We start from the raw sequence: 18,198 nt of genomic DNA, 5'->3' as shown, positions 1-18,198 counted from the left end.
CTAGCCACTAGTTATCTGTCCAAACCACACCCTAACTAACCTAACAACTGATTGTTAAAAGCGACCTAGCCACTAGTTTTCTGTCCAAACCACATCCTAACTAACCTAACAACTGATTGTTAAAAGCGACCTAGCCACTAGTTTTCTGTCCAAACCATATCCTAACTAACCTAACAACTGATTGTTAAAAGCAACCTAGCCACTAGTTATCTGTCCAAACCACACCCTAACTAACCTAACAACTGATTGTTAAAAGCGACCTACCCACTAGTTTTCTGTCCAAACCACATCCTAACTAACCTAACAACTGATTGTTAAAAGCGACCTAGCCACTAGTTTTCTGTCGAAACCAAACCTGAACTAACCTAACAACTGATTGTTAAAAGCAACCTAGCCGCTAGTTATCTGCCCGGACCAACTACTTACTACGCTAACAGCTGATTTTAAAGGAGACGTAACCACTAGTTTACTGTCCAAACAAAACCCTAACTAACCTATCAACTAATTGTTAAAAGCGACCTAGCCACTAGTTTTATGTCTAAACCAAACCTGAACTAACCTAACAACTGAGTGTTAAATGCGACCTAACCACTAGTTTTCTGTCCAAACCACACCCTAACTAACCTAACAACTGATTGTTAAAATCGACCTAGCCACTAGTTTTCTGTCCAAACCAAACCTGAACTAACCTAACAACTGAGTGTTAAAATCGACCTAGCCACTAGTTTTCTGTCCAAACCACGCCCTAACTAACCTAACAACTGGTTGTTAAAAGCGACCTAGCCACTAGTTTTCTGTCCCAAACCAAACCTGAACTAACCTAACAACTGAGTGTTAAAATCGACCTAGCCACTAGTTTTCTGTCCAAACCACGCCCTAACTAACCTAACAACTGATTGTTAAAAGCGACCTACCCACTAGTTTTCTGTCCAAACCACATCCTAACTAACCTAACAACTGATTGTTAAAAGCGACCTAGCCACTAGTTTTCTGTCGAAACCAAACCTGAACTAACCTAACAACTGATTGTTAAAAGCAACCTAGCCGCTAGTTATCTGCCCGGACCAACTACTTACTACGCTAACAGCTGATTTTAAAGGAGACGTAACCACTAGTTTACTGTCCAGACAAAACCCTAACTAACCTATCAACTAATTGTTAAAAGCGACCTAGCCACTAGTTTTATGTCCAAACCAAACCTGAACTAACCTAACAACTGAGTGTTAAATGCGACCTAACCACTAGTTTTCTGTCCAAACCACACCCTAACTAACCTAACAACTGATTGTTAAAAGGGACCTAGCCATTACTTTTCTGCCCGGACCAAACCTTAACTTCGATAACAGCTTACTATTAAAGGAAACGTGACCATTAATTTTCTGTCCAGACCAAACCCTAACTACTCTAACAACTGATTGTTAAAAGGGACTTAGCCACTAGTGATCTGCCCGGACCAAACCCTATCTTCTCTAACAGCAGCTGATTTTTAAAGGAGACGTAACCACTAGTTTTATGTGGAGACAAAACCCTAACCACCCTAACAATGATTGTTAAAGGGAACTAAGCCACTAATTTGCAGTCTAGACCAAACCCTAACTACTCTAACAACTGATTGTTAAAGGGGACTTAGCCACTAGTGATCTGCCCAGATCAAATCCTAACTATCCTAACAGCTGACTGGTAAAGGGAACTAAGCCACTAATTCTCAGTCTAGACCCAACCCCAATTACTCTAACAACTGATGGTTAAAGCGAACGTGGCCATTAGTTTTCTGCCCAGATCAAACCCTAACTATCCTAACAGCTGACTGGTAAAGGGAACTAAGCCACTAATTCTCAGTCTAGACCCAACCCCAACTACTCTAACAACTGATGGTTAAAGCGAACGTGGCCATTAGTTTTCTGCCCAGATCAAACCCTAACTATCCTAACAGCTGACTGGTAAAGGGAACTAAGCCACTAATTCTCAGTCTAGACCCAACCCCAACTACTCTAACAACTGATGGTTAAAGCGAACGTGGCCATTAGTTTTCTGCCCAGATCAAACCCTAACTATCCTAACAGCTGACTGGTAAAGGGAACTAAGCCACTAATTTTCAGTCTAGACCAAACCCTAACTATCCTAACAGCTTATTGGTAAAAGGAACCTAGCCACTAGTTTTCTTGGGTGGTTGTTTACCATTAATTATTGTTAGACGAAATAATGTTGTTTATTCCGAAGTATTAAATATTTGGCATATGATAATAATATCGATAAAAGTATGTCTAGAACCACGTAATACACAATTATTTTTCTTAAGTTTGATGAACTTTAAGACTTTATAGAATAATACATTATTCAATCTAATCGATATTACTTCACAGTAATGACAGATCGTTTTTAAAAATACTCAGATATATTGCCTATTTCTTCATATTCTCCAGTATATTCCAACCAAAACTAACAGGTTTGTAATAAAATGTGTTTTTTACTCTGAGTCCTTATTCTCTATATATAGAATCTAAAAACTATAATAAGTTAACTAGAAATTCTTTTTACTATTTTAAAAATATTTAAATATTGATATGCAAACAATTAATAACTGCTACCCATTTCAATTACCAGCGGTCGATTAATATTGTTCGTTTCGTGACAACGCCTGAAAAATTCCTTTTACAATAACCGCATTACAGAAATGTTATGATATTGCAGAACGATGTGTTAAGGCATTTCAACAGCATTGTTTAAATGCCATACTTACGTTTAGCCTAGTCTGGTTAGTATGTATTAGTGCGCACGCTATCATATTTCAAGACAGTCATACTTGTATTCCATTGATCAATGTATCTGTCCGTGCATCAAAATCTTGCTTCCTCCACTCTGATAACTTATATCGACTATACACACATTGAAATTATATTAAATCTTTAATATAAAATCTAAATATTGCAACAAAAACTTTAAACTGTACTAAAGAAATTATGATTGAAGTTTGACGATGGAATGATTGTGAAGGAAAACAGGATTTTTCCGGACATTTGCCACAGTCCAGTGATACAAAACATCAGTAACACTAGTTTCGAGATCTGTAATCTGATCTCTTCATCAGATAAATAACTATGGGTGGAAAATCCTGTTTCCTTCAAGAAGGTTATGTAGAGATATATTTTAGATTTATTCCGGACGGTGACAAATCTTCCTTCCTCTTCAAATTATAAGCAGCATGATTATTATGAAACCAATTGCAATAATTTGGAAAATAAAAGTGTTTTTAAAGTTCATTCTTTTAATTTCATGTATTATGAAAATTTTCGAATTATGAAATTACAAAATAAATATTTTGAGTTTAATCCTGTTAAACTGATTAATGATTGTTAAAACAATCATTACGTAATCGCAATTTGAATTCCATCAAAAATTAACTGAATAAAATTTTCTCAGGAATATAAAAAATGTATTCATGTAACTTAAATCCTATAAGTTCACGATTACTCAGAATGCTGTTTGTGTATGTGTGCATTCGTGCGCGTTTGTGTGTGGGTGTGTGTGTGTGTGTGTGTGTGTGTGTGTGTGTGTGTGTGTGTGTGTGTGTGTGTGTGTGTGTGTGTGTGTGTGTGTGTGTGTGTGTGTGTGTGTGTGTGTGTGTGTTGACACACGTGATTTTCTGTGTATACGTGTACACGTATTAATCTTTAAAAATCCCCAGAAGGTAGGGTTGATGGAAAAGAAACATTATACACACTTTCTTTTACGTGACAACATTTACACATTGTGAATATAATTATATAATATCTAACCAGATAGAACTACAGACTAAGTAACAAATTACCACCTGAGAAATTGAAAAATATTTGTAACTAACTCTGTGTTTATTAATTTACAAGCCATACCTTAAGGGAATTACTGTACCGTACGTGTTAAAATACTATCGTCTATAAAAGGACATTTTAAAATGTTTGTTCCAACTAATTCAGTGTAATAATTATTGATATCGCTATTTCTAGAATCTCAAAATGCTGATATAAACCATTTTATTGGAAATGTTGAAATAAAACAAAAATATTAAAGGTCAATGGGATGTGAATATGAACGAAAATTCATTAATAATAATGGGTCATAAACAACAAAGATATATTTTCAATCGAAATATGAAGACATATTTAATGTTTCTGAAAGATTAATATGCGAATAAATGCAGTAATAACGCCTGAAAAATTTGTTTGGTGTGCGCATCACTGGTGTGTGTATAAATTGCCAACGCCAAATGTCAGGCGCTGCAGAAATTCTGAAAAGGATCCTGACACAAGCTCTGTTGTATTATATTACCATTTTTTTAGATTAAATATTAAAACCTCTTAATAAAGAGTAAAAATCAGTCATTATTATTCACTGTATTTGTTTCCTACCACTACTTATACAAGACGTTTTCGTGAGATTATTGAGATTACTATTCACGGTTTAACTTGCACGAACGTAAGTAGAAAGGTATTTATGTGAATCTTGGTTTTACATCGGTTTGTGATTTTATAAATAATAATTCATGGTTCAGAGTCTGTTTAAAATCGCTTACATCAAAGTACACATAAATAGTTGAAATAGTGAAAAACTTACAAATATTTGTTACTATGCTTTTGTGATCAAAATTTAACTGAGAACATACATTTCCTTTATCTCATATTAGTCAACGCACGATCTGAACCTTAAAATTAATTAATTTATTAGTATTTACACAAACATAAATCTCATGGAAATAAACTTACTTGTAAAAATATATTTTTGTAAAATGTTAATGCAAAATTTGAATTCATTATTTCATTCATGAATTTTTTGAATTCATTATTTATCTTTTAAGTAAGAACATTGCGTTTTACGTAATGATTATGCGTAGAAATGTTAACTTATAAAAAGTGAATTGTTCAACAAGTAGTATGGTATTTGTTTTGTTTATGGAATTTCTTTATGTTTTAATCACTTAGTGTCCAAATAGTGTATCGGAAATGTTATTGTCAAACCAATGACGTTTATCCTCAAATATCATATATATTTATACATGATTAAAGAGTACGTATTTTGGAATAATTTTAATAAATCGGATTAGAAATAAACCACACAAGTTTACAAATGTTTTCAGAGGGAGGGGTACATACATTACAGCACATTAATGCTAAAGAAGAAAAACTGATTCAATGAGCTCAATAAATATGAGCTTCAGTTAGCACCACATATTTTCCTCATTGTAGAACTTAAGCTAAACTCCTAGATAGCTTCTATGAGCACGGCTCCCACCAGACCCCAAATCCACTCTTGTTACAACGTGTACATAACGCAGCTTGGGGAAACAATAACTGTCCAAAAAGGACTAAACAAGTTGAACAAAAACCTAATTTTATAAATACGTGAGCTACGTTCATTTGTCACGGTTCTGCCTTTCTGTCAGCGCCATTTTAAACTTTGGACAATCATAACACACTCCATATTTACCGACCTAGAAAACAATTAATAGGATTATGGAATGCTTAAAAGTGTTTTCGAGATTTCAATTAAATCCCATATCAATGTTTTGCTTACATTTACTAGAGAAAGAAATTCTGAAACAAATATCAATTTTATAGAAAACTTACGCTTTGTAAATATTCTAGCCACCTTCATTTACTTGTTGTATTCGCCAATTCATTCGGTGCGGTAACTGTTTAAACTTTGCAAAAATCACAACTTCGTTATTTATTGACAAAACAAAATAAAAACTCGATTGCTTATACAATTTTATAGATATTATTTTAATACTCCAATTTTTTTGTATCTGGAAATATTTTACATACACACCCTACAATAAGGAAGTCATTGCCATTTCAGCTGTAAAAGAATTTAACTTCTTCCGGCAGACCTGAAAGTATTACAGGATTAATTCAATGTTAATTCAATTACAGGTTATGAGAATTTTGGAGAATTGCATCATCGAACATTGCAATTAAACATTCTATCTACAAAGCGAAACATATGTCTGTTAAATTCATTAAGCAACATTATGTATAGTAAATTTTGACCCAAAGTAATTTACAAGAGAAATGAAATCTTAGAACCTTTCACTGTTTCTGTAAATTATTGGTCCATTCCTCTAATTATACGTTATCAACTGCTTGATCTCTGCTTGACAGACGTGAGCTGGCAAAGTATATACGAGCAACTATACGGTATAAACCGAACTCTATTACTATACTATTAATACAATTCAACATTCTTAGTAATGGTAAGTTAAATGTTTATTTTCACCTACCTCGTCATGGCCATTGAAGTGTCGGTGATTTCTAGGTGAACTGATTCTAGGGGGTTCCTCCTCTGAAGAGGTCTTGCCATTGACAACTTTGGTGTGGAAGGGAGAGGCAGATCGCTCGAAAGGTGAGGATCTCTCGGGCCTGTAGAGTGGCGATGAGTTACGATCCCCGGAGGGGGAAGGTTGTTCATGACGGTAGTAACGATTGTAGAGATGTTTCTCCGTGATTGACTGGAAAGGCGATGAGCTTTCAGGGCCTGAGCTGTTCCTTCCGTTGAGATTGGACCCTTGACTGCCTCTGAAGTTCTTTGAACCGAGGCTGGACGAAGGATAAGGCGGACTCGGAGAGGACTTCGACGGAGAAAAGGTGTGGTTCGGCCCGGTCGGTAAAACCTGAACTCCGTCTTTCACCACTCTTGGTGAACTGAATGAAGTTCTTGCGGGTCTTTCTGGTTGGTACTCTTTACTGTTCTTCCACTCGCTTATACCCTGGAAATATGTGGTCGGTGGGAGCGTTTCCGCTTCAGGAGATGAAACGAACACCCTTGAAGAACTGTTCCCGACGTTGAAAGACTTTGGCGTAGAATGGTCCACTTCGGGTATTCTAGTTTTGTTCTTGGTCGATTTCATAGTCACGTTGATGAAGCTGGTGGATGTCCCTGTGGCCGGCAGGTCGTCATCATCTCCTATAGAGTCCTTGGAGGATCTTGATTCGCTACCGAAATGATGTTCTAACCATTTAGAAGTCTCCACCTTCCTCGTTTCCTCCTCTTGGTCAAAGTCCAAGGGCTTCTTGGTGAGCGCGTCCTTCCTGTCCAGCGGAGTCATTCCGGCTACACCGTCCCTCTGCAGTTGGTGCAGCTTGGTCCGTCGCATCTTCTTCAGCCTCGTGGACAGACTATCCCACTCCTGCGCAAGCAAGGAAGGATCCCCCTCCCTGTCTCCCTCGACATTCTCCGCTTCGTATCTCATCTCCTCACCTATCTTCTTGCCGTCCGCCAAGTACTCTACGAACTCCTGGTCCTTGGTCTTCGTATAGTGCTGGGAGCTTTGTTTGTGTACCTCCTCTTCCTCCTCACCCGAGCCTCTTCCGTCATCTGGTTCCTCGGTGTTGTTCACCTGAAATAAATATTTATCATTGTGAATTTCTAAAAGTAAAGGTATATATTAATTTACTACTTACATTAACAATAGTTTTTTGTATTCACGTATCTAAAGAGACGTTTTAAGTTACGTATCTTGAGAAACTTAACTTGATCAAACCTTGGGAATTGTATGTGACTTTTCTAAGGCGTTCAATCGGTCTGACCATGGGATCCTGTGTGAGAAACTCTTGTCTTGTGGTGTCAGGGGCACACTTTTAACCAATATTCCGTACTGGAGTCCGAACTTAGGAATTTGTATCTACTATTGGACAGAGAGGCTCTCTGATACTGATTTGCTTCTCTAATAACATCTCCTCATGTACTCAGGTTTCTTAGAACAGAAGGATGGTAACAGACCGATTATCTTTGACTTCTTCGAGAGGCAATTTTCGTTCTCTTGGACTTTCATGTCTGCATTTGTTTTCAAGGCCATTATGTAAGTTAAATATATCGTTAATAATCATAGAGCCGTTAGAGATTTCCAAATATTTCTTACAATGCACGGTAGTATTCTTCAGACATGCATGCATCTCCCAGACATCGGCCTACACTGGCAGAAAGGGAGATCTCATTCTCTCGACTTTATTATTACTACAAACATTACAACTGGCAAAAACTTTATAAATATATCATTTTCTTGAAAAGGTGTTCAAAGACATTTGTAATGATTTCTGAAAAAATTATTGTTCAACAAGATCATAGCAAATATATGTTTCTCATGATATAATTATACTGTAGTTACATTAGCCTATTTCATATTGGTACAATGTACATTACATTATTATTTACCTTGTATTTCGTATTCCGACGACTTGAAGCGTGCCCCAGTGTAAAACTATTTTCCAATCTTTGTTAAGAATGTATCGACTCGCGAAATAAATGAAAACACGAGTAACTTTTCCCGGAGGATACGTAATATTTATATAACTAAATATTTTCTATGTGTTGGAAAGAAACTACTTAAATTCTGTTGATAGAACTAAATAAAATGCAAATAAATGTTAATGTTATGTTATGGATATCTTTTATACATTCGACACTAGGAATCTCCAACACATCGGATGTACGAGGTCATCTCTCCCTGAAAAGAAGAAGGCACAACAGATATACAGATTCTGTGTATCGATCAACAACTCATTGATCACTACAGGTGTCGACCATGGGATATACTGTCGCTCATTAGTGAGATCAAGGTCACAGGCTGTAAGTGAAGGTCACTTTCTCCTGACTCTCGTGGGACCCACAGATCACTGCAACCGTGCAGTCGACGCATGCCGCTGGAACGGTAAAGTGCAGACAGAACATGTGAACCGTCTCCCACGATTTGGTTCTGTTGTATTCAAATCCTAGAGATGAGTAATTCGATGTACTTCTTAATTGTAACTATCACAGATTGAAAACGAGAAGAGTAAAAAAGAAAGATTACTATAGAAAGAAAAACCAAGATGGTGAATGTTACCACAGAAAACCTGCGGAATCTCCACATAATTGTATACTTGTTTTCAAAAAGAAGATTCTCTTCAACGTCATAAGTATCTAAAAACTCTAATGTCAATTCTCTAAGGAAATTTGACTCTACAAATAGTGACTGTCACTTTGAACAAGGAGAAGACCTTGTAGTAAGTATCATTATAATGCGTCTGAATACCAATGCCAAATATGTATGACAACACTACAATAGCAATCTAGTAACTAATAAGTCATTGATGCACTCTAGTTCAAAACTGTCAAACTTGGAAATTCAAACTGAGTGTCAGGAATAAGGTTTCGCTGAGATTGAATGCAAAATTGGGATTATACAGCTTATTTTATTCTAGGCAGTCATGCAGAAAAATGATTAAACATTTAAGGCAGATAAAAAATACGTTTTGTTGGTCTACTAAGTGATTGCGTAAATGAAACATTCAGCCAAAATCCGAGGTTTATCAATCACCAATATACAATTCATTCTTTTTCGTGTAGAAATGAAGTTTCTCTCTAAATTTAAAGTTTACAGACAGAATTCTTGAGTTATCTCGCCATACGTAACTAGAACTTGACTATAGGGATGAGGTTGAATCTTCTTGAAGAGCACACTACAGCGAGGATTTTGAAATAAATATGAATAAATTAGGTCGATTTAAATGTATGTCAAACCATTTGCATTTCTACTACACGAATTTTTATTTTTATACCTCTTGGGAAAGGCTGTACACCCTCTTTTCTCCCATAGTCACGCCACTGTTTAAACATGATACAATCACATTTGCTCGATTAGTTGGGTTTCTGATATACGAATTTGGATTTTTAGACCTCTTGCGAAGGGTTCTACCCCCTCTTTTCTACCATAATCACGCCGCTGTTTCCACATGATACACTCACATTTGCTCATTAAGTTGGATTTCTGATATACGAATTTGGATTTTTAGACCTCTTGTGAAGGATTCTACCCCGTCTTCTCTCCCATAGTCACGCCGCTGTTTCCACATGATCCACTCATATTTGCTCATTAGGTTTGGTTTTTGATGTACGAATTTCGATTTTTAGACCTCTTGTGATGGGTTTTACCACCCTTCTCTCCCATAGTCACGCCAGTGTTTCCACATGATACACTTACATTTGCTTATGAGTTGGGTTTCATAGCAGTGTTGAAATAAAAAAGATTCTACACACCAAGTCACGTAGAGGTGATGTTTTACGTATTGGAGATGTTTTAATACGTCACAAGTTATAATCTCAAATGATTGCACTGAGTTTGTATATAACATGTTTTTGTGATATTTTCTAGTTGCCATCATGGTTACCTGTAAGATCAATAAAAAATATTACCTCAGCCTAACTCTATGATGTGCACAAACATCGAACTCAGTATTACCTATATTGAACTGAAGTTTCGTGTAAAGCTTTCCGCCTACACGTCAGATTGTTTTCGAGATATCGTGTAGATAGGCAGAAAGATTGTACAGACCGAAATACACCTTTTTAACTCTCGAGTGGTGGCTTCTCTAATTGTCAGGTAATACATATATGTATAAACTTAAATAATGCTTTGTAGGCTAGAATTGATCTTCATGAGCTTAAATTTAACTCCGAGGGAAACCGAAGCAACTCAAAAACTATGTTACTGATCAACTATTGTTACTGATAACATCCTCCACTAAAGGTGATATCTACGACAGTCTGTGATGTGATTCATGGTTAATAGCTATCACAGGATTAGATATTAGGGGAGCAGAGCAGGGTGGATCGATGGTGGTACCATCGACACAGGTGATGTCTACGTCAGTCTGTGATGCAATTCATGGTTGATAGCTATCCCAGGGTTAGATATCAGGGGAGCAGAGCAGGGTGGAGCGGTGGTGGCACCCACGACACAGGTGATGTCTACGACAGACTGTGATGCGATTCATGGTTGATAGCTATCCCAGGATCAGGTACCAGGGGAGCAGAGCAGGGTGGAGCGATGGTAGTACCCACGACACAGGTGATGTCTACGTCAGTCTTTGATGCAATTCATGGTTGATAGCTATCCCAGGATCAGATACCAGGGGAGCAGAGCAGGGTGCAGCGATGGTGGTATCCACGACACAGGTGATGTCTACGACAGTCTGTGATGCAATTCATGGTTGATAGCTATCCCAGGATCAGATACCAGGGGAGCAGAGCAGGGTGGAGCGGCGGCGGCACCCACGACACAGGTGATAGTGTTCTCCTTATAAGGGCAGTCGGGAAGCTGTCAGCCAGCAGATGATTGGCTGTTGACCCGCATGACGTTGCGAAAACTCCCGCCAGACAGCGCCACTGCTACTGTAATAACAGCTGGGGCTGCGACGTTACGTTGCGCATTGTAATCGGTGTAATTCGAGCCCGCACGAGGTCTAAACACGCTCCACCGCTGCACACTTTCGGGTCTAATCTGGCACGGTTATATTGTTAGCTAAACAAAATTAACTGTATTCCCTTCGAAAAGTCCTATTTACATGTTTTACCTCACAAAAACAGATTTGATCATCCCCTGAAACTGTGCAATGCTCTCATTCTAAGTAATACATAAATGGTTTGACATCATAATTCATGAATATAATCTATTTCTTTCATTAATACAACGCCATTGAATGCTTTTATTTTCTTTAGTGCTCGTTTTGCACTAATTTTTCTGAGCTGTTGTACAATGTGAAAAATCCACTTTTAAGCAAACGCTTTTGTTATATTGCCTCTGTTATGTTCAGAAAACCTGTCTCACCCTAAGGATACTGCAATCCTTTAACATCCAATTAATTACTATCTAATCCTTGGTGTTCTTCAAATTGACAACTTTGAAAAACGAACTGCTTTCAGTTCAATAAATCTTGTCTAAATTATATTTAAATTTAACATTTTACGATCCCGGTTCACTCTACTGTTTTATTTAAACCATTATTTCCTTGTACTTCACGATTCAGCGTACGAATGTTTCTTTTACTCTGAAAAATCATCAATCTCATTCTCTCACTCACCAATCAGATAACTCTTTCCTATTTTACTCACCGATATTGCACTTTACGTTGTGCTATTTACGTCACAGTGTCACATTGTCACAAAATGTAGTCACGCAGCAGTCACATATCGCAGAGAGTTTTATGTATTGTGGTCCATATATCTAGTGAAATTAAGAGAATAAAACCGGTTTCCTTGGAGACAGTTAGACATTTTTTAAAGCACAAAATTCCCGTTATATTTAGCTCGATCTCTAATAAAAACTAAAAAAGTGCTCTAAAATAATCGCTCTTGATTTTCTGAACAGTTTTGTAGAGCGTCAACAATCTAAGCTTAGCTTCTTCTTTGAATCTATAAATTTCATTCCTTCTTAAAATAAATTGTCTAAACATTGTTGATCAATTTCTGCGTCATGCCGTAATTGAGGAAGAGTAAATACTGACCTCCTCGTGTTCTGTTGTCTTCTTTGTCTCTGTGACGACTCTTCCATCAGCTTGTAGTTCACTGAGGTGTCTGCTGTCGTCTGTGTCCACTACCCTCTTGGTGCGGGTCGACTGGTGGACTATCCTCCCCTCCTGTCCTGTCTTCTGCAGCTCTAGGCCTCTTGACCTCTCCAAGGCCAGACGTAGGTCTCCGCCCTCCTTGCTCTGCCTCTGGATTGCTGTCAGGTAAGCCTGTAAACAACGAATACACTGTTACTACCTCTCGCCATCAATGAGAAGGATATCCACTTAAAAGTTTTAGAAGATGAACAGATGTGTAGATTAAAGGTAAAACTCTGGAATATTTCCACACATTCAAATTATATAGTAATACAATTTATTACGATAAGATGTGCGATTTATTAAAATGACAACAATCAGACGTTATTACAACTGACCACTTTATGACAAGTTTGATAATATTATGTGGATGATAATACTGTCACATACTGTCATACTGTCACATATAATCTTCATTATGAATGATGTACTTTACATTTTTTTACTAGTAACATCAAACATTTGACCTCTTCTAAGCAATGTTGAGATTTACCTCTGCAATAAAAAATCTGTTCCACTATGAGACAAATCATTGCAGGCCTGACCGTTTGGCTTTATTGTTTATTAATAATGCAAAGAGATCACAATTAATTACTTTAATCTAGTTTTATAGCAAGAAACAAATCTAAACTAGTATTTTATACTAATTAGATAATTAAATAATATATGTCAGGTGTAAGTACTTTAAGCTGTTTTTTGCTACAAATCAGGCCACCAATTATAAGTCACGTACTATAGTAGAAATATTCAGAATAACACAAAACAACACGACATTCAACACAATAATGTATTTGTCTACGTGACTGTAAAAAGTCACCATTTTCATTGGTTTCTACTGTAATTAAAATTTGTTATTTAGGTTATAATTTGACTCAGAATCTCTAGCAGACATTCTTATCGCAAAGCGCGCTTTCAATCAATTCGTTTTATATATTCACTTCGTTTACAATTGATATTCATCCAAAATTAGTATTAATTTTCAACTCTTTTGAGAACTATTCAATGTAAACGGGCGAAAAGTTGTTACAGTACTAGAGATTAATACATATTTTATCCTCCTTGGGCTTGGTCTGGTTTTGTGGATAGCCACAGTAGTATTTTGTTAATAATGTACATGCTAGTTGTATGGAAAACGCACAAAAAATATAATAATCGTCCGTAAACCCAAAGTGAGAAGCAGTGACGGTGTACCCAGTTATCTCTGATCGTACTCACATTCCGCAGTTGGTCCTGATAGAGGATGCAGAAGAGCAGGTCCCAGTTCATGGTCAGGAGCCGACTGAGGGCCTGGACTTTCTCACCAACCGCCCAACGACCAGAACTGCCCGAGACCACTTTCCTCCTCGCGACCTGCGACCTCAGCATATCTCCTCCTCCTTTACAACTTAATGCCGGCTATCCTGGGACCTCTGACTCTGACACCGCCATACTGACACGCATTCCTTGTTTGTGGCCTAGGTCACTGTTGTCACTTGATCTCGAGAAGACCGCATTGTTGCTTAGGAATACCATCAGATTCCTTGTTAATAACAAACCGAACAACTGATACGCAATCCTTGTTGTGGCCTTGGTCACTGTTGTCACCTGATCTCGAGAAGACCGCATTGTTGTATAGGAATATCATCAGATTCCTAGTCAAGAACAAACTGAACAACTGACACTCATTCCTTGTTGTGGCCTAGGTCACTGTTGTCACCTGATCTCGAGAAGGCCGTATTGTTGTATAGAAATATCATCAGATTCCTCGTCAAGAACAAACTGAAAAACTGACACGCATTCCTTGTTGTGGCCTAGGTCACTGTTGTCACCTGATCTCGAGAAGGCCGTATTGTTGTATAGGAATATAATCAGATTCCTCGTCAAGAACAAACCGAACAACTGACACGCATTCTTTGTTGTGGCCTAGGACACTATTGTCACCTGATCTCGAGAAGACCGCATTGTTGTATAGGAATATCATCAGATTCCTCGTCAAGAACAAACCGAACAACTGACACGCATTCCTTGTTGTGGCCTTGGTCACTGTGTCATCTGATTTCGAGAAGACCGCATTGTTGTATAGGAATATCATCAGATTCCTCGTCAAGTACAAACCGAACAATGACACGCATTCCTTGTTGTGGCCTAGGTCACTGTTGTCGCCTGATCTCGAGAAGACCGCGTTGTTGTATAGGAATATCATCAGATTCCTCGTCAAGAACAAACCGAACAACTGACACGCATTCCTTGTTGTGGCCTAGGTCACTTTGTCACCTGATCTCGAGAAGGCCGCATTGTTGTATAGGAATATCATCAGATTCCTCGTCAAGAACAAACTGAAAAACTGACACGCATTCCTTGTTGTGGCCTAGGTCACTGTTGTCACCTGATCTCGAGAAGACCGCATTGTTGTATAGGAATATCATCAGATTCCTCGTCAAGAACAAACCGAACAACTGACACGCATTCCTTGTTGTGGCCTAGGTCACTGTTGTCACCTGATCTCGAGAAGACCGCATTGTTGTATAGGAATATCATCAGATTCCTCGTCAAGAACAAACTGAAAAACTGACACGCATTCCTTGTTGTGGCCTAGGTCACTGTTGTCACCTGATCTCGAGAAGACCGCATTGTTGAATAGGAATATCATCAGATTCCTCGTCAAGAACAAACTGAAAAACTGACACGCATTCCTTGTTGTGGCCTAGGTCACTGTTGTCACCTGATCTCGAGAAGACCGCATTGTTGTATAGGAATATCATCAGATTCCTCGTCAAGAACAAACCGAACAACTGACACGCATTCCTTGTTGTGGCCAAGCCACTGTTGTCACCTGATCTCGAGAAGACCGTATTGTTGAAAAGGAATATCATCAAATCCCTCGTCAAGAACAAACCGAACAACTGACACGCATTCCTTGTTGTGGCCTAGGTCACTGTTGTCACCTGACCTCGAGAAGACCGTATTGTTGTAAAGGAATATCATCAGACCTGTTCTGAAAAAGTAGCATTTACTCGCATCATTTTTTTGACCACAAGATTTTCTGATTAATAACAGGTATGCATAACTTTTTAAATGGTCTAATAAAACCCCTGGAAAAGTTATTGTCATTGGAAGATATTCCAATTTCCTAGTCTATATCAGAATAATTTGAATGTTGTGAAGCCCTGTAGTCGGAGAGTGAATTATGAGTACCAGTGAAATAAACACATTTCTAGACAAAAATTCTTCTAGAGACACGTTTAATGTACATATTAGTTCAGTGTTCATTGATAAGAGGTTCAGTCTACAAAACCTACTTTAGTAAAAAATGTGTATTTTATCTGCCCTTGTAATCTACGTTGAGGCAATTCAGGCGCTTGTAGAGCATAATATACATGAGTCAAATTTCACCTAACAGGAACAGCGGAAATTTAAAAAATAAAATATGTTTCAAACACTAGTTTGAAAATCTATAAACCCCCGAATGATTGGTAGGTCCTCATGAAAAATCTGTAATCTTTCTGTTGTGAGCATAAGCCACGCGCATTTCACATTTCATCATTTTGGGTCATCAGAAAGTTATAAAAACACATAAGTTTGGAAACAACTTTCCCCGTTGTTCCAACCCCAATGAATATTTAGTCTTTAAGAAACCATTCGTATACAAGTGATTGAATGATACGTATCCCAAATTCAAGTTAGTGTGGCAAGATATTGTGAAGAAGGTAGATCAGCCTTTCGTCAAATTGAGATGCTACGTGCACAACATACAGCTTAGTTATTTATATTTAACAGACATACGGACTGAATATTCCGAAATCCGTTCTTATCACGTCTATAAGAGTCTATAAGATTTATGGTGCAAAGCCTCAAAGTTATTGAAAAAATGTTATCAGTCAGATGGTCAACTGTATTTGGCTTTTATTTACATATTTATAGATGACAAACTATTGAATGATATTGATACTATATCAATTGAATGCACTTTATCATTGAATGGATATTGTTTCATCGTCACAGATTAATATATGAACCAGAAACTCTAACCGATAAATATTACAGTCCAAAATCTTTGAAGGCACAGAGAAACTAGATCTTTTACAGTACGAAATATCATCACATAAATTACTATATGAACCAGAAACACTACGCGATAAATATTGGAATCCAAAATTTTTGAAGACAGAGAGAAACTAGAACTCTTACAATACGAAACTTCATCACATAAAGTACTGTATGAAACAGAAACTCTACGCAATAAATATTGGAGTCCAAAATCTTTGAAGACACAGAGAAACTAGAACTCTTACAGTACGGAACTTCATCACATAAATTACTATATGAACCAGAAACTTTACGCGATAAAAAATAATGGAGTCCAAAATCTTTGAAGGCACAGAGAAACTAGAACTCTTACAATATGAAACTTTATCACATAAATTACTGTATGAACCAGAAACTCTAACCGATAAATATTAGACTCCAAGATCTTTGAAGACACGGAGAAACTAGAACTCTTACAATACGAAACTTCATCACATAAATTACTATATGAACCAGAAACTCTACACGATAAATATTGGAGTCCAACATCCTTGAAGGCACAGAGGAACTAGAACTAGAGTGTTACGATACGAAATTTCATCACGTAAATTACAAAAGTTTGGAACTCATTCCGAAAAATGAGTTTTATTACTTGCACAGAAACAGTTAATGTGGTTAATAAATGACGATTTCTCACAAAGGAGCTCTCGGAGATGAATGAGTGACGAGGGAGACTCGCACGGACATGATCTAATGAGCGCAAGGAGATTTACTAGTAGTGTTTCCGCAGGGAGATGTTATCCGACACGGGAATTACATTTGATCACGTGAGCACGCGCGTGACTGATTCTGAGACTGATGCCATCTTTCTGCCGTGTCCGTGTCACAGCCTATCTTCCCCTCGGAGACACACATTCCTTCGCTTGAGGAATCGAGACAAAGCCAACTGTACAGAGATCTGTATCTTCTTCGCCATTCGGAGAGATTTAACTTAATTGCGGTTGGTTTGGAAAGTTAACGCATTTGCTAAATATAAATGTCATTTTAAGTGCAGATGTGATCTTATCAGCAAGCAATATTCTGGGTACGATGCATTTAAATGGAAACCGTAATAGTGTGATTTGGTTGAAGAATGTTTAGCTCATCACTCCAAAGAGATTATATTCCCGGCAGCTAAGACGCACAGACTTGTACAGTGGGAATTTTTAGACACAATGTGACTCTAACTTTACACTACAAAAGCTTGCAATAAAAAAGACAGATTTTACGGTTTAAAAAATGAAGAATGTTATCAAAGTATATGACCATTTTGCTCTTGTTGACGTTGAAGTACAATAATTTTCGGTGATTACTAAATTATGCGGTTACTATAAAAGTAACCCTTTAATCAAATGCTGCACTAGTACGGTTTAAATATGACGAGTGAGGCTAAAACCGGTTTTTTAAATAACAACCCAATACCCGCATTTGATAGCAGATGGGCCATAAACAGCCCTTACACTAAGAGTTAAGCACATAGTCTAGACTAAAATTGGGTACAAACCTCGTGTAAAAAATGCCTATGTCCGAGCTTAAAATAACAGATGGGCCATAAACAGCTCTCAAACTATGTGTTAATTACACAAAATAGATAAAACTGTTATATAAGGTTATTGCTGTCTAAAATGAAATGAAATGAAAGAAAGTTTATTTCCTGTATAATTGCAATACTATTACAATTAGTATATGTACATGTGTTTGATAATTAATATATGTACAATAAATAACTAAAAGTATTAAACATAGTGTTTGGAAATTAGCC

The 18,198-nt window shown here is 37.3% G+C and overlaps 1 protein-coding gene across 1 annotated transcript in view; it reads right to left on the bottom strand.

Annotated features, from left to right (window-relative positions):
- Nucleotides 1-18,198, bottom strand: part of LOC124367226 (serine/arginine repetitive matrix protein 1) — a 341,596-nt gene that overhangs the window by 30,941 nt on the left and 292,457 nt on the right. The window contains exons 6-7 of the mRNA XM_046823902.1: nucleotides 12,294-12,524; nucleotides 6,254-7,369 (exon numbers count right to left, since the gene is read on the bottom strand). Coding sequence (XP_046679858.1) covers nucleotides 6,254-7,369; nucleotides 12,294-12,524 — 1,347 coding nt within the window. The remainder of the gene's footprint in view (nucleotides 1-6,253; nucleotides 7,370-12,293; nucleotides 12,525-18,198) is intronic.

Source organism: Homalodisca vitripennis, chromosome 8, assembly GCF_021130785.1.
Source record: "Homalodisca vitripennis isolate AUS2020 chromosome 8, UT_GWSS_2.1, whole genome shotgun sequence".
Taxonomy (NCBI): Eukaryota; Metazoa; Arthropoda; class Insecta; order Hemiptera; family Cicadellidae; genus Homalodisca; species Homalodisca vitripennis.
This window is presented reverse-complemented; position numbering and strand designations above follow the sequence as displayed.